The following is a 16,768-nucleotide window of genomic DNA, read 5'->3' as shown; positions in this document are numbered from 1 at the left end:
ACGGGTACAAGGTGGTTTGGGGGTCTCACTTTGGGGGTTTCTGGGGGTCCCTGGGGGTTTTGGGGCTCCAGGTGGATCTGGGGGTGTCAGGGGGGGGGTTTGGGGGTCCGGGGGGGTTTCGGGGTCTCACGGTGCCCCCCAGGTACACGATGTCCAACGGGTACAAGGTGGCTTGGGGGTCTCAGTTTGGGGGTTTCTGGGGGTCCCTGGGGGTTTTGGGGCTCCAGGTGGATCTGGGGGTGTCAGGGGGGGGGTTTGGGGGTCCGGGGGGGTTTTGGGGTCTCACGGTGCCCCCCAGGTACACGATGTCCAACGGGTACAAGGTGGCTTGGGGGTCCCAGTTTGGGGGTTTCTGGGGGTCCTTGGGGGTCTCTGGGGCTCCAGGTGGATCTGGGGGTGTCAGGGGGGGTGTTTGGGGGTCCGGGGGGGTTTCGGGGTCTCACGGTGCCCCCCAGGTACACGATGTCCAACGGGTACAAGGTGGTTTGGGGGTCTCAGTTTGGGGGTTTCTGGGGGTCCCTGGGGGTTTTGGGGCTCCAGGTGGATCTGGGGGTGTCAGGGGGGTGTTTGGGGGTCCGGGGGGGTTTCGGGGTCTCACGGTGCCCCCCAGGTACACGATGTCCAACGGGTACAAGGTGGTTTGGGGGTCTCAGTTTGGGGGTCTTTGAGCATCTCTGGGGTCTCTGGGGCTCCAGGTGGATCTGGGGGTGTCAGGGGGGGATTTGGGGTTCCAGGGGGATCTCATGGACTCTTGGGGGGGTTTTGGGGCTCTGGGGAGTTTTGGGGGGCTCAGTGGGTGCCCCCCAGGTACACGATGTCCAACGGGTCCAAGGTGGCTTGGGGGTCTCAGTTTGGGGGTTTCTGGGGGTCCCTGGGGGTTTTGGGGCTCCAGGTGGATCTGGGGGTGTCAGGGGGGGGGTTTGGGGGTCCGGGGGGGTTTCGGGGTCTCACGGTGCCCCCCAGGTACACGATGTCCAACGGGTACAAGGTGGTTTGGGGGTCCCAGTTTGGGGGTTTCTGGGGGTCCCTGGGGGTTTTGGGGCTCCAGGTGGATCTGGGGGTGTCAGGGGGGGTGTTTGGGGGTCCGGGGGGGTTTCGGGGTCTCACGGTGCCCCCCAGGTACACGATGTCCAACGGGTACAAGGTGGTTTGGGGGTCCCAATTTGGGGGTTTCTGGGGGTCCCTGGGGGTTTTGGGGCTCCAGGTGGATCTGGGGGTGTCAGGGGGGGTTTTGGGGTTCCAGGGGGATCTCAGGGACTCTTGGGGGGGTTTTGGGGCTCTGGGGAGTTTTGGGGGGCTCAGTGGGTGCCCCCCAGGTACACGATGTCCAACGGGTACAAGGTGGTTTGGGGGTCCCAGTTTGGGGGTTTCTGGGGGTCCCTGGGGGTTTTGGGGCTCCAGGTGGATCTGGGGGTGTCGGGGGGGGTGTTTGGGGGTCCGGGGGGGTTTCGGGGTCTCACGGTGCCCCCCAGGTACACGATGTCCAACGGGTACAAGGTGGTTTGGGGGTCCCAATTTGGGGGTTTCTGGGGATCCCTGGGGGTTTTGGGGCTCCAGGTGGATCTGGGGGTGTCAGGGGGGGTTTTGGGGTTCCAGGGGGATCTCAGGGACTCTTGGGGGGGTTTTGGGGCTCTGGGGAGTTTTGGGGGGCTCAGTGGGTGCCCCCCAGGTACACGATGTCCAACGGGTACAAGGTGGTTTGGGGGTCCCAATTTGGGGGTTTCAGGGGGTCCCTGGGGGTTTTGGGGCTCCAGGTGGATCTGGGGGTGTCAGGGGGGGTGTTTGGGGGTCCGGGGGGGTTTTGGGGTCTCACGGTGCCCCCCAGGTACACGATGTCCAACGGGTACAAGGTGGTTTGGGGGTCCCAATTTGGGGGTTTCTGGGGGTCCCTGGGGGTTTTGGGGCTCCAGGTGGATCTGGGGGTGTCAGGGGGGGCGTTTGGGGGTCCGGGGGGGTTTCGGGGTCTCACGGTGCCCCCCAGGTACACGATGTCCAACGGGTACAAGGTGGTTTGGGGGTCCCAGTTTGGGGGTTTCTGGGGGTCCTTGGGGGTCTCTGGGGCTCCAGGTGGATCTGGGGGTGTCAGGGGGGGTGTTTGGGGGTCCGGGGGGGTTTCGGGGTCTCACGGTGCCCCCCAGGTACACGATGTCCAACGGGTACAAGGTGGTTTGGGGGTCTCAGTTTGGGGGTCTTTGAGCATCTCTGGGGGTCTGTGGGTCTCTGGGGATCCAGGGGGACCTCAGGGGGGTTTTGGGGTTCGGGGGGGGTTTTGGGGTCTCACGGGTGCCCCCCAGGTACACGATGTCCAACGGGTACAAGGTGGCTTGGGGGTCTCAGTTTGGGGGTTTCTGGGGGTCCCTGGGGGTTTTGGGGCTCCAGGTGGATCTGGGGGTGTCAGGGGGGGTGTTTGGGGGTCCGAGGGGGTTTTGGGGTCTCACGGGTGCCCCCCAGGTACACGATGTCCAACGGGTACAAGGTGGTTTGGGGGTCTCAGTTTGGGGGTTTCTGGGGGTCCTTGGGGGTTTTGGGGCTCCAGGTGGATCTGGGGGTGTCAGGGGGGGGGTTTGGGGGTCCGGGGGGGTTTCGGGGTCTCACGGTGCCCCCCAGGTACACGATGTCCAACGGGTACAAGGTGGTTTGGGGGTCCCAATTTGGGGGTTTCTGGGGGTCCCTGGGGGTTTTGGGGCTCCAGGTGGATCTGGGGGTGTCAAGGGGGGGTTTTGGGGTTCCAGGGGGATCTCATGGACTCTTGGGGGGGTTTTGGGGCTCTGGGGAGTTTTGGGGGGCTCAGTGGGTGCCCCCCAGGTACACGATGTCCAACGGGTACAAGGTGGCTTGGGGGTCCCAATTTGGGGGTTTCTGGGGGTCCCTGGGGGTTTTGGGGCTCCAGGTGGATCTGGGGGTGTCAGGGGGGGCGTTTGGGGGTCCGGGGGGGTTTCGGGGTCTCACGGTGCCCCCCAGGTACACGATGTCCAACGGGTACAAGGTGGTTTGGGGGTCTCAGTTTGGGGGTTTCTGGGGGTCCCTGGGGGTTTTGGGGCTCCAGGTGGATCTGGGGGTGTCAGGGGGGGTGTTTGGGGGTCCGGGGGGGTTTTGGGGTCTCATGGTGCCCCCCAGGTACACGATGTCCAACGGGTACAAGGTGGTTTGGGGGTCCCAGTTTGGGGGTTTCTGGGGGTCCTTGGGGGTCTCTGGGGCTCCAGGTGGATCTGGGGGTGTCAAGGGGGGGTTTTGGGGTTCCAGGGGGATCTCGTGGACTCTTGGGGGGGGTTTGGGGCTCTGGGGAGTTTTGGGGGGCTCAGTGGGTGCCCCCCAGGTACACGATGTCCAACGGGTACAAGGTGGCTTGGGGGTCCCAGTTTGGGGGTTTCTGGGGGTCCCTGGGGGTTTTGGGGCTCCAGGTGGATCTGGGGGTGTCAGGGGGGGTGTTTGGGGGTCTGGGGGGGTTTCGGGGTCTCACGGTGCCCCCCAGGTACACGATGTCCAACGGGTACAAGCCGGCGCCGCTGGACCTGGCCCACGTGCGCCTCACCCCGGCCCAGCTCACCTTGGTCGACCGCCTGGCCGAGAACGGGCACAACGTGTGGGCCCGCGACCGCGTGCAGCAGGGCTGGACGTACAGCACCGTGCAGGTGGCCCCAACACCCCCCCGGGCCCCCCAACACCCCCCTGACCCCCCAACACCCCCCTGACCCACCCTGGACCCCCCAAAACCCCCCTGACCCACCCTGGACCCCCCAAAACCCCCCTGGACCTACCCTGGACCCCCCAAAACCCCCCTGACCCACCCTGGACCCCCCAAAACCCCCCTTGCCCCCCCCCAGGCCCCCCAAAACCCCTTGCCCCCCCCAACCCTGCCAGACTCCCCAAAACCCCCCGGACCCCCCCTGGGACCCCCCTGACCCCCCAAAACCCCTTGACCCCCCCCAACCACCCAAAACCCCCCTGACCCCCCCAGGCCCCCCAAAACCCCCCTGACCCTCCCAGACCTCACAAAATCCCCAAATCCCCCTGACCCCCCAAAACCCCCCTGGACCCACCCTGGACCCCCCAAAACCCCCCTGACCCACCCTGGACCCCCCAAAACCCCTTGCCACCCCCAACCCTGCCAGACTCCCCAAAACCCCCCGGACCCCCCCTGGGACCCCCCTGACCCCCCAAAATCCCTTGACCCCCCCCAACCACCCAAAACCCCCCTGAGCCCCCCTGACCCCCCAAAACCCCCCTGACCCACCCTGGACCCCCCAAAACCCCCCTTGACCCCCCCAGGCCCCCCAAAACCCCTTGCCCCCCCCAACCCTGCCAGACTCCCCAAAACCCCCCGGGACCCCCCTGACCCCCCAAAATCCCTTGACCCCCCCCAACCACCCAAAACCCCCCTGAGCCCCCCAGGCCCCCCAAAACCCCCCTGACCCTCCCAGACCTCACAAAATCCCCAAATCCCCCTGACCCCCCAAAACCCCCCTGGACCCACCCTGGACCCCCCAAAACCCCCCTGACCCACCCTGGACCCCCCAAAACCCCTTGCCACCCCCAACCCTGCCAGACTCCCCAAAACCCCCCGGACCCCCCCTGGGACCCCCCTGACCCCCCAAAATCCCTTGACCCCCCCCAACCACCCAAAACCCCCCTGAGCCCCCCTGACCCCCCAAAACCCCCCTGACCCACCCTGGACCCCCCAAAACCCCCCTTGACCCCCCCAGGCCCCCCAAAACCCCTTGCCCCCCCCAACCCTGCCAGACTCCCCAAAACCCCCCGGACCCCCCCTGGGACCCCCCTGACCCCCCAAAATCCCTTGACCCCCCCCAACCACCCAAAACCCCCCTGAGCCCCCCAGGCCCCCCAAAACCCCCCTGACCCTCCCAGACTCCACAAAATCCCCAAATCCCCCTGACCCCCCAAAACCCCCCTGGACCTACCCTGGACCCCCCAAAACCCCCCTGACCCACCCTGGACCCCCCAAAACCCCCCTTGACCCCCCCCAGGCCCCCCAGAACCCCTTGCCACCCCCAACCCTGCCAGACTCCCCAAAACCCCCCGGACCCCCCCTGGGACCCCCCTGACCCCCCAAAATCCCTTGACCCCCCCCAACCACCCAAAACCCCCCTGACCCCCCCAGGCCCCCCAAAACCCCCCTGACCCTCCCAGACTCCACAAAATCCCCAAATCCCCCTGACCCCCCTGGACCCACCCTGGACCCCCCAAAACCCCCCTGACCAACCCTGGACCCCCCAAAACCCCCCTTGACCCCCCCCAGGCCCCCCAAAACCCCTTGCCCCCCCAACCCTGCCAGACTCCCCAAAACCCCCCGGACCCCCCCTGGGACCCCCCTGACCCCCCAAAACCCCTTGACCCCCCCCATGTCCCCATGCCCATGCTGATGTCCCCATGTCCCTGGTGATGTCCCCAAGCCCATGGTGATGTCCCCATGCCCATGGTGATGTCCCCGTGTCCCCAGGACATCAAGAACAAGTGCAACCCCCGCCTGGTCCCGTACCCATGTCCCCATGTCCCCATGCCCATGGTGATGTCCCCAAGCCCATGGTGATGTCCCCGTGTCCCCAGGACATCAAGAACAAGCGCAACCCCCGCCTGGTCCCGTACCCATGTCCCCGTGTCCCCATGCCCATGGTGATGTCCCCGTGTCCCCAGGACATCAAGAACAAGCGCAACCCCCGCCTGGTCCCGTACCCATGTCCCCGTGTCCCCATGCCCATGGTGATGTCCCCATGCCCATGGTGATGTCCCCGTGTCCCCAGGACATCAAGAACAAGCGCAACCCCCGCCTGGTCCCCTACCCATGTCCCCATGTCCCTGGTGACCCTGTCCCCATGTCCCTGTCCCCAGGACATCAAGAACAAGCGCAACCCCCGCCTGGTCCCGTACCACCTGCTGGACGAGCGCACCAAGAAGACGAACAGGGACAGTTTGTGCCAGGCCGTGCGGACCCTGCTGGGCTACGGCTTCAACATCGAGCCCCCCGACCAGGAGAGCTGTGAGTGGGGGTCCTGGGGGTCTTGGGGGGTCCAGGGGGGTCCTGGGGGCTCAGGGTGCAGACGCTGCTGGGCTACGGCTTCAACATCGAGCCCCCCGAGCAGGAGAGCTGGGAGTGGGGGTCCAGGGGGTCCTAGGGGGGTCCAGGGGGTCTTGGGGGTCCTGGGGGGTCCAGGGGGGTCCTGGGGTCCTTTGGGGGTCCTGGGGGGCTCAGGGTGCAGATGCTGCTGGGCTACGGCTTCAACATGGAGCCCCCAGACCAGGAGAGCTGGGAGTGGGGGTCTTGGGGGTCTTGGGGGTCCTGGGGGGTCCAGGGGGTCCTGGGGTCCTTTGGGGGGGTCCTGGGGGGCTGCACGTTCCGGGCCGAGCGGGGGGGGGTACATGGTGTCCGTGTGTCTCTGTCCGTCTGTCCGTCCACAGCGTCGCAGGGCGTCCCCCGTGGCGGGGCGGGTGTTCCGGGTGGAGCGAGGCAGGGCGGGGGGGTGGGTACAGAGCGTCTCTCTGTCCGCCCGCAGCGTCGCAGGGCGCCCCCCCGTGGCGGGACGGGCGTTCCGGTGTCTCACAGTGTCCGTGTGTCCGCCCGCAGCGTCGCCCTCCGCGGCGGGGCGGGTGTTCCGGGTGGAGCGAGGTGTGGGGGGGTGGGTACAGAGCGTCTCTCTGTCCGCCCGCAGCGTCGCAGGGCGCCCCCCGTGGCGGGGCGGACCGCTGGCGGGTGTTCCGGGTGGAGCGAGGCGGGGGGGGGGGTGGGTACAGAGTGTCTCTCTGTCCGCCCGCAGCGTCGCAGGGCGCCCCCCCGTGGGTACAGAGCGTCTCTCTGTGTCTGCCCGCACCGTCGCAGGGCGCCCCCCCGTGGGTACAGAGCGTCTCTCTGTGTCCGCCCGCAGCGTCGCAGGGCGCCCCCCGTGGCGGGGCGGGCGTTCCGGTGTCACACGGTGTCCGTGTGTCCGCCCGCAGCGTCGCCCTCCGCGGCGGAGCGGGTGTTCCGGGTGGAGCGAGGTGTGGGGGGGTGGGTACAGAGTGTCTCTCTGTCCGCCCGCAGCGTCGCAGGGCGCCCCTCGTGGGTACAGAGTGTCTCTCTGTGTCCGTCCGCAGCGTCGCAGGGCGCCCCCCGTGGCGGGGCGGGTGTTCCGGGTGGAGCGAGGTGTGGGGGGGTGGGTACAGAGCGTCTCTCTGTCCGCCCGCACCGTCGCAGGGCGCCCCCCCGTGGGTACAGAGCGTCTCTGTGTGTCCGTCCGCAGCGTCGCAGGGCGCCCCCCGTGGCGGGGCGGGCGTTCCGGTGTCACACGGTGTCCGTGTGTCCGCCCGCAGCGTCGCCCTCCATGGCGGGGCGGGTGTTCCGGGTGGAGCGAGGTGTGGGGGGGTGGGTACAGAGTGTCTCTCTGTCTACCCGCAGCGTCGCAGGGCGCCCCCCGTGGCGGGGCGGACCGCTGGCGGGTGTTCCGGGCGGAGCGCGGGTACGCGGTGCATGCTGGGAAGTGGTACTTCGAGTTCGAGGCCGTGACCACGGGGGACATGCGCGTGGGCTGGGCCCGCCCGCGGCTGCGCCCCGACGTGGAGCTGGGCGCCGACGACATGGCCTTCGTGTTCAACGGGCACCGGGTGAGGCCCCCGCGCCCCTGGGAGCCCCGCAGTCACCCCCGCACGCACCCCCGGAACCGCCTTGAGATCCCCCCAAAACCCCCGAGACCACTGGGATCCCTGAGAACCCTGGGGCCCCTGGGAGCCCCTGAGGCCCGAGACCACCCAGAGAACCCTGAGAACCCCAGAGAGTCCTGAGAACCCCAGAGAGTCCTGAGATTCCCCCCAGAGACCCCTGAGATCCCTGAGAACCCTGGGGCCCCTGGGAGCCCCTGAGGCCCAAGACCACCCAGAGACCTCTGAGACCCCCAGAGACCCCTGAGATCCCCTCAGAGACCCCTGAGACCCCTGGGATCCCCCAGAGACCCCTGGGATCCCCCCAAGATCCCCCAGAGACCCCTGGGAACCTCAGAGACCCCTGAGATTCCCCCCAGAGACCCCTGAGATCCCTGAGAACCCTGGGGCCCCTGGGAACCCCTAAGGCCCGAGACCACCCAGAGACCTCTGAGACCCCCAGAGACCCCTGAGATCCCCCCAAGAGCCCCCAGACACCCCTGGAATCCCCCTGAGACCCTCAGAGACCCCTGAGAACCCCAGAGACCCCTGGGATCCCCTCAGAGACCCCTGAGACCCCTGGGATCCCCCAGAGACCCCTGAGACCCTCAGAGACCCCTGAGAACCCCAGAGACCCCTGGGATCCCCCCAAGGCCCCTCAGAGACCCCTGGGATCCCTGGAATCCCCCCAAGACCCCTGAGACCCTCAGAGACCCCTGAGAACCCCAGAGACCCCTGGGATCCCCCCAGAGACCCCTGAGATCCCCCCAAGACCCCCCAGAGACCCCTGGGATCCCCCTAAGAGCCCCCAGAGACCCCTGGAATCCCCCTGAGACCCTCAGAGACCCCTGAGAACCCCAGAGACCCCTGGGATCCCCTCAGGGCTCCCCACAGACCCCTCAGAGACCCCAGAGACCCCTGGGATCCCCCCAGAGACCCCTGGGAACCCCAGAGACCCCTGAGACCCCCAGAGACCCCTGAGAACCCCAGAGACCCCTGGGATCCCCCCAAGGCCCCCCAGTGTCCCCATGTCCCCCGTGTCCCCAGCTGTCCCCGTGTCCCCCATCCCCCCGTGTCCCCCGCTGTCCCCGTGTCCCCCATGTCCCCCATGTCCCTCATCCCCCCGCTGTCCCCCGTGTCCCCAGCTGTCCCCCGTGTCTCCAGCTGTCCCCATGTCCCCCATCCCCCCATGTCCCCCATGTCCCCAGCTGTCCCCGTGTCCCCCGTGTCCCCCATGTCCCCAGGTGTCCCCCGTGTCCCCTGTGTCCCCAACTGTCGCCGTGTCTCCCATCCCCTCGTGTCCCCCATGTCCCCAGCTGTCCCCCATGTCCCCAGCTGTCCCCGTGTCCCCCATGTCCCCAGCTGTCCCCCATGTCCCCAGCTGTCCCCGTGTCCCGCATGTCTCTGTCTGTCCCCCGTGTCCCTCCTCCCCCCATGTCCCCCGTGTCCCCCTTGTCCCCAACTGTCCTCCGTGTCACCCATCACCCCATGTCCCCAGCTGTCCCCGTGTCCCCTATGTCCCCCGTGTCCCCCATGTCCCCAGCTGTCCCCGTGTCCCCCATGTCCCCAGCTGTCCCCGTGTCCCCAGCTGTCCCCATGTCCCCATGTCCCCAGCTGTCCCCCGTGTCCCCAGCTGTCCCCCGTGTCCCCAGCTGTCCCCGTGTCCCCCGTGTCCCCAGCTGTCCCCGTGTCCCCAGCTGTCCCCATGTCCCCAGCTGTCCCCGTGTCCCCAGCTGTCCCCATGTCCCCATGTCCCCAGCTGTCCCCGTGTCCCCAGCTGTCCCCATGTCCCCAGCTGTCCCCGTGTCCCCCATGTCCCCAGCTGTCCCCATGTCCCCAGCTGTCCCCGTGTCCCCCATGTCCCCAGCTGTCCCCATGTCCCCATGTCCCCAGCTGTCCCCCGTGTCCCCAGCTGTCCCCCGTGTCCCCAGCTGTCCCCGTGTCCCCAGCTGTCGCCGTGTCCCGCAGGCGCAGCGCTGGCACGTGGGCAGCGAGCCGTTCGGGCGGCCGTGGCAGGCGGGGGACGTCGTGGGCTGCCTCATCGACCTGGGCGAGTGCCACATGAGCTTCACCCTCAACGGGGAGATGCTCATCAGCGACGCGGGCTCCGAGGTGGCCTTCCGGGACTTCGACGTGGGCGACGGTGCGTGGGGGTCACCTGTGTCCCCACGTCCCCACCCTGGGGGTCCCCGTGTCCCCCTGACCCCACCCTGGGGATCCCCGTGTCCCCACATCCCCATCCTGGCACCCTGGGTGTCCCCGTGTTCCCACGTCCCCACCCTGGGGATCCCTGTGTCCCCACATCCCCATCCTGGCACCCTGGGTGTCCCCGTGTCCCCACATCCCCATCCTGGCACCCTGGGTGTCCCCGTGTTCCCACGTCCCCACCCTGGGGGTCCCCGTGTCTCCACATCCCCACCCTGGGGGTCCCTGTGTCCCCACATCCCCACCCTGGGGGTCCCTGAGTCCCCACATCCCCACCCTGGCACCCTAGGGGTCCCTGTGACCCCCTGACCCCATCTGTGACCCCCTGGGTGTCCCTTTGTCCCCATGTCCCCATATTCCCACCCTGGCACCCTGGGGGTCCCTGTGTGTCCATGTCCTCACCCTGGCACCCTGGGGGTCCCCATGTCCCCCTGAACCCACCCTGGCACCCTGGGTGTCCTCGTGTTCCCACATCCCCACCCTGGGGATCCCTGTGTCCCCATATCCCCATCCTGGCACCCTGGGGGTCCCTGTGTCCCCACATCCCCATCCTGGCACCCTGGGGATCCCCGTGTCCCCACATCCCCACCCTGGCACCCTGGGTGTCCCCGTGTTCCCACGTCCCCACCCTGGGGGTCCCTGTGTCCCCCTGACCCCACCCTGGGGATCCCCGTGTCCCCACATCCCCATCCTGGCACCCTGGGGATCCCCGTGTCCCCACATCCCCATCCTGGCACCCTGGGTGTCCCCGTGTTCCCACGTCCCCACCCTGGGGGTCCCCGTGTCTCCACATCCCCTCCCTGGGGGTCCCTGAGTCCCCACATCCCCACCCTGGCACCCTGGGGGTCCCTGTGACCCCCTGACCCCATCTGTGACCCCCTGGGTGTCCCTTTGTCCCCATGTCCCCATATTCCCACCCTGGCACCCTGGGGGTCCCTGTGTGTCCATGTCCTCACCCTGGCACCCTGGGGGTCCCCATGTCCCCCTGACCCCACCCTGGCACCCTGGGTGTCCTCGTGTTCCCACATCCCCACCCTGGGGATCCCTGTGTCCCCATATCCCCATCCTGGCACCCTGGGGATCCCCGTGTCCCCACATCCCCATCCTGGCACCCTGGGTGTCCCCGTGTTCCCACGTCCCCACCCTGGGGGTCCCCGTGTCCCCACATCCCCACCCTGGGGGTCCCTGTGTCCCCACATCCCCACCCTGGGGGTCCCCGTGTCTCCACATCCCCACCCTGGGGGTCCCTGAGTCCCCACATCCCCACCCTGGCACCCTGGGGGTCCCTGTGACCCCCTGACCCCATCTGTGACCCCCTGGGTGTCCCTTTGTCCCCATGTCCCCATAGTCCCACCCTGGCACCCTGGGGGTCCCTGTGTGTCCATGTCCTCACCCTGGCACCCTGGGGGTCCCCATGTCCCCCTGACCCCACCCTGGCACCCTGGGTGTCCCCGTGTTCCCATGTCCCCACCCTGGGGATCCCTGTGTCCCCACATCCCCATCCTGGCACCCTGGGGATCCCCGTGTCCCCACATCCCCATCCTGGCACCCTGGGTGTCCCCGTGTTCCCACGTCCCCACTCTGGGGATCCCTGTGTCCCCACATCCCCATCCTGGCACCCTGGGTGTCCCCGTGTCCCCACATCCCCATCCTGGCACCCTGGGTGTCCCCGTGTCTCCACATCCCCACCCTGGGGGTCCCCGTGTCTCCACATCCCCACCCTGGGGGTCCCTGTGTCACCACATCCCCACCCTGGGGGTCCCCGTGTCTCCACATCCCCACCCTGGGGGTCCCTGAGTCCCCACATCCCCACCCTGGCACCCTGGGGGTCCCTGTGACCCCCTGACCCCATCTGTGACCCCCTGGGTGTCCCTTTGTCCCCATGTCCCCATATTCCCACCCTGGCACCCTGGGGGTCCCTGTGTGTCCATGTCCTCACCCTGGCACCCTGGGGGTCCCCATGTCCCCCTGACCCCACCCTGGCACCTTGGGTGTCCCCGTGTTCCCACGTCCCCACTCTGGGGATCCCTGTGTCCCCACATTCCCATCCTGGCACCCTGGGTGTCCCCGTGTTCCCACGTCCCCACCCTGGGGGTCCCCGTGTCTCCACATCCCCACCCTGGGGGTCCCTGAGTCCCCACATCCCCACCCTGGCACCCTAGGGGTCCCTGTGACCCCCTGACCCCATCTGTGACCCCCTGGGTGTCCCTTTGTCCCTATGTCCCCATATTCCCACCCTGGCACCCTGGGGGTCCCTGTGTGTCCATGTCCTCACCCTGGCACCCTGGGGGTCCCCATGTCCCCCTGACCCCACCCTGGCACCCTGGGTGTCCCCGTGTTCCCACGTCCCCACCCTGGGGGTCCCTGTGTCCCCCTGACCCCACCCTGGGGATCCCCGTGTCCCCACATCCCCATCCTGGCACCCTGGGGGTCCCTGTGTCCCCACATCCCTATCCTGGGGATCCCTATGTCCCCACGTCCCCACCCTGAGGGTTCCCCTGTCCCCACGTCCCCACCCTGGGGGTCCCTGTGTCCCCACATCCCCATCCTGGGGGTCCCCGTGTCCCCACATCCCCATCCTGGGGGTCCCTGTGTCCCCACATCCCCATCCTGGGGGTCCCCGTGTCCCCACATCCCCATCCTGGGGGTCCCCGTGTCCCCACATCCCCATCCTGGGGGTCCCTGTGTCCCCCTGACCCCACCCTGGCACCCTGGGGGTCCCTGTGTCCCCTGGATCCCGTCTGTGACCCCTGACCCCATCAGTGACCCCCTGGGTGTCCCTTTGTCCCCATGTCCTCATATTCCCTCCCTGGCACCCTGGGGGTCCCTGTGTCCCCCTGACCCCACCCTGGCACCCTGAGGGTCCCCGTGTCCCCACATCCCCACCCTGTCACCTGGGGCTCCCTGTGTCCCCACCCTGTCACTTGAGGGTCCCCGTGTCCCGTCCATGACCTCCTGAGTGTCCCCGTGTCCCGTCCGTGATCCCTGGGTGTCCCTGTGTCCCCCCTGTGAGCCCTGGGTGTCCCTGTGTCCCCACCCATCACCTGGGGTCCCTGTGTCCCCCCTGTGAGCCCTGGGTGTCCCTGTGTCCCCACCCATCACCTGGGGTCCCTGTGTCCCCCCTGTGAGCCCTGGGTGTCCCTGTGTCCCCCCCCCCCCATCACCTGGGGTCCGTGTGTCCCCCCTGTGATCCCTGGGTGTCCCTGTGTCCCCACCCTGTCACCTGGGGTCCCTGTGTCCCCCCTGTGAGCCCTGGGTGTCCCTGTGTCCCCACCCTGTCGCCTGGGGTCCCCGTGTCCCCCCTGTGAGACCTGGGTGTCCCTGTGTCCCCTCCTGTCACCTGGGGTCCCCGTGTCCCCCCTGTGATCCCTGGGTGTCCCTGTGTCCCCTCCCATCACCTGGGATCCCTGTGTCCCCCCTGTGATCCCTGGGTGTCCCTGTGTCCCCTCCCGTCACCTGGGATCCCGTGTCCCCCCTGTGATCCCTGGGTGTCCCTGTGTCCCCTCCCATCACCTGGGGTCCCTGTGTCCCCCCTGTGATCCCTGGGTGTCCCTGTGTCCCCCCCCCCATCACCTGGGGTCCCCGTGTCCCCCCTGTGATCCCTGGGTGTCCCTATGTCCCCACCCATCACCTGGGGTCCCTGTGTCCCCCCTGTGATCCCTGGGTGTCCCTGTGTCCCCTCCCATCACCTGGGATCCCTGTGTCCCCCCTGTGATCCCTGGGTGTCCCTGTGTCCCCACCCATCACCTGGGGTCCCTGTGTCCCCCCTGTGAGCCCTGGGTGTCCCTGTGTCCCCCCCCCCATCACCTGGGGTCCCCGTGTCCCCCCTGTGATCCCTGGGTGTCCCAGTGTCCCCTCCCATCACCTGGGATCCCCGTGTCCCCCCTGTGATCCCTGGGTGTCCCTGTGTCCCCTCCCGTCACCTGGGATCCCCGTGTCCCCCCTGTGAGCCCTGGGTGTCCCTGTGTCCCCCCCCGTCACCTGGGGTCCCTGTGTCCCCCCTGTGATCCCTGGGTGTCCCTGTGTCCCCCCTGTGATCCCTGGGTGTCCCTGTGTCCCCACCCATCACCTGGGGTCCCTGTGTCCCCCCTGTGATCCCTGGGTGTCCCTGTGTCCCCCTCCCGTCACCTGGGGTCCCTGTGTCCCCCCTGTGACCCCCGGTGCCCCCCAGGCTTCGTGCCCGTGTGCAGCGTGGGGCAGGAGCAGGAGGGGCGGTTGAACCTGGGCCAGGACGTGGGCTCCCTGCGCTTCTTCAGCATCTGTGGGCTGCAGGAGGGCTTCGAGCCCTTCGCCGTCAACATGAAGCGCCCCATCGCCCTCTGGTTCACCAAGAGCCTCCCCCAGTTCGAGACCGTACCCCCCGACCACCCCCAGCTCGAGGTCAGCGCCTGGGGGACTCCGGCGTTCCCAGGGGATGCTCAGTGCTGGGGGTACCCAGGGATGGGGGATGCTCAGTGCTGGGAGGTCCCCAAGGGTCCCCAGGGATGTGGGATGCTCAGTGCTGGGAGCTCCTGGATCTAGGGGGGTCCCCAGGGCTGGGGGATGCTCAGTGCTGGGGGCTCCTGGATCTGGGCGGGGGGGGGTCCCCAGAGGTGGGGGATGCTCAGTGCTGGGGGCTCCTGGATCTAGGGGGGGGTCCCCAGGGATGGGGGATGCTCAGTGCTGGGGGCTCCTGGATCTAGGGGGGGGGTCCCCAGAGGTGGGGGATGCCCAGTGCTGGATGGTCCCCAAGGGTCCCCAGGGATGGGGGATGCTCAGTGCTGGGGGCTCCTGGATCTAGGGGGGGTGTCCCCAGAGGTGGGGGATGCTCAGTGCTGGATGGTCCCCAAGGGTCCCCAGGGATGGGGGATGCTCAGTGCTGGGGGCTCCTGGATCTGGGGGGGTCCCCAGGGGTGGGGGATGCTCAGTGCTGGATGGTCCCCAAGGGTCCCCAGGGATGGGGGATGCTCAGTGCTGGGGGCTCCTGGATCTGGGGGGGGGGGTCCCCAGGGGTGGGGGATGCTCAGTGCTGGGAGGTCCCCAAGGGTCCCCAGGGATGGGGGATGCTCAGTGCTGGGGGCTCCTGGATCTAGGGGGGGGGTCCCCAGGGGTGGGGGATGCTCAGTGCTGGGAGGTCCCCAAGGGTCCCCAGGGATGGGGGATGCTCAGTGCTGGGGGCTCCTGGATCTGGGGGGGGGTCCCCAGGGGTGGGGGATGCTCAGTGCTGGGGGGTCCCCAAGGGTCCCCAGGGATGGGGGATGCTCAGTGCTGGGGGCTCCTGGATCTAAGGGGGGGGTCCCCAGAGGTGGGGGATGCTCAGTGCTGGGGGGTCCCTGAGAGTCTCCAGGACTGGGGGATGTTCAAGAGCTGGGGGGTCCGTGGATCTGGGGGGGTCCCAGGGATAGGGGATGCTCAGTGCTGGGGGGTCCCCAGATGTGGGGGAACTCCAGATGTGGTGGCGTCCTCAGGGATGGGGGATGCTCAGTGCTGGGGGGTCCCCAGGGGTCCTCAGGACTGAGGATGCTCAAGAGCTGGGGGGGTCCCTGGAGCTCCCCAATCCCAAGGGGGTCCCCCTATGTCTCACCTCCCTTTTCGGGGTGTCCCCAGGTGACGCGCATGGACGGGACGGTTGACGCCCCCCCCTGCCTGCGCCTGAGCCACCGACCCTCAGGCTCCCCGGCCGCCCCCCCGGAGCTGCTGTTCCTGCGCCTCAGCCTCCCCGTGCAGTTCCACCCGCGCTTCCGCTGCACCCCGGGGGCCACCCCCCTGCCCCAGACCCCCCCCGAGCCCCCCGAGGACGCCGGAGCCGACCCCCTGTCGGAGTTCGAGCGGCTGCGGCGCTCGGCGGGTCCCCGGCTCCCCGAGGGTGACAACGACGGTGACAAAGCACCCGGAGGGGGCCCCGCCGCCGCGCCCCCCCGCGAGCAGCCCCCCCCCGAGAACGAGAAGGATGCGGCCACCGAAAAGGGCAAGACCCGCAGGGGGTGAGCGCACTGGGGGGTGTTGGGGGGGGTGTCGCCCAATGTGGGGGTCCTGACCCCCCCATCCTGTGCCCCCCAGGTTCCTGTTCAAGGCCAGGAAGACGGCGTTCGCGCCCCCCCCCGCCGTGCCCAGCGTCCCCCGCCTCGAGGAGGACGTTGTCCCCGACGAGCGCGATGACCCCGAGGTCATCATGAACACCACCACGGTACGCTTGGGGTGCCCCCCCCACCCCAAAAACCCCCCCGTCCCGCTGTCCCTGACCCCCCTCTGTGGGCCATGGGGTCTCCGTGCCCACACCTCTGTCCCCAGTCTGGTCCCTTGTCCCTGTGTCCCTGTCCCCATCCCTGTCCTTGTATCCTTGTCCCCATCCCCGTATCCTTGTTCCCTATCCCTGTCCCCATCCTGTCCCCTATCCCTGTATCCCCATCCCTGTCTCTATCCCCATCCCCATCCCCATCCTGTCCCCCATCCCTGCCCCCCCTGACGTCTGTGCCCCCCTGAGGTGCCATCTGTGCCCCCCAGTACTACTACTCGGTGCGGATCTTCGCGGGGCAGGAGCCCTCGAGCGTCTGGGTGGGCTGGGTGACCCCCGACTTCCACCAGCACGACCCGGCCTTCGAGCTGGCCCGCGTGCGCACCGTCACCGTCACCATGGGCGACGACCGCGGCAACGTCCACGACAGGTGCCGGGACCCCCAACCGGGACCCCCGAACTGGGACCCCGACCAGGACCCCTGAACTGGGACCCCCGAACTGGGATCCGCCAACTGGGACCCCCAAACTGGGACCCCGACCAGGACCCCTGAACTGGGATCCCCCAACTGGGACCCCCGAACTGGGACCCCGACCAGGACCCCTGAACTGGGATCCCCCAACTGGGACCCCCGAACTGGGACCCCGACCGGGATCCCCCAACTGGGACCCCGACCAGGACCCCTGAACTGGGACCCCCCAACTGGGACCCCCCAGCTGGGAC

General features: G+C 68.6%; 1 protein-coding gene across 6 annotated transcripts in view; it reads left to right on the top strand.

The window, feature by feature from the left end:
- RYR1 (ryanodine receptor 1) overlaps positions 1 to 16,768 on the top strand; it is a 196,143-nt gene that overhangs the window by 51,614 nt on the left and 127,761 nt on the right. For all 6 annotated transcript variants that reach the window (XM_071800800.1, XM_071800799.1, XM_071800798.1 and 3 more), the window contains 8 exons: positions 3,473 to 3,632; positions 5,848 to 5,995; positions 7,388 to 7,593; positions 9,595 to 9,769; positions 14,003 to 14,211; positions 15,418 to 15,794; positions 15,871 to 15,997; positions 16,315 to 16,475. In XM_071800800.1, coding sequence (XP_071656901.1) covers positions 3,473 to 3,632; positions 5,848 to 5,995; positions 7,388 to 7,593; positions 9,595 to 9,769; positions 14,003 to 14,211; positions 15,418 to 15,794; positions 15,871 to 15,997; positions 16,315 to 16,475 — 1,563 coding nt within the window. The remainder of the gene's footprint in view (positions 1 to 3,472; positions 3,633 to 5,847; positions 5,996 to 7,387; positions 7,594 to 9,594; positions 9,770 to 14,002; positions 14,212 to 15,417; positions 15,795 to 15,870; positions 15,998 to 16,314; positions 16,476 to 16,768) is intronic.

This window comes from Patagioenas fasciata, chromosome 33 (assembly GCF_037038585.1).
Source record: "Patagioenas fasciata isolate bPatFas1 chromosome 33, bPatFas1.hap1, whole genome shotgun sequence".
Lineage (NCBI taxonomy): Eukaryota > Metazoa > Chordata > Aves > Columbiformes > Columbidae > Patagioenas > Patagioenas fasciata.
The sequence above is the reverse complement of the archived record's forward strand: the minus strand, read 5'-3'. Positions and strand labels throughout refer to the sequence as shown.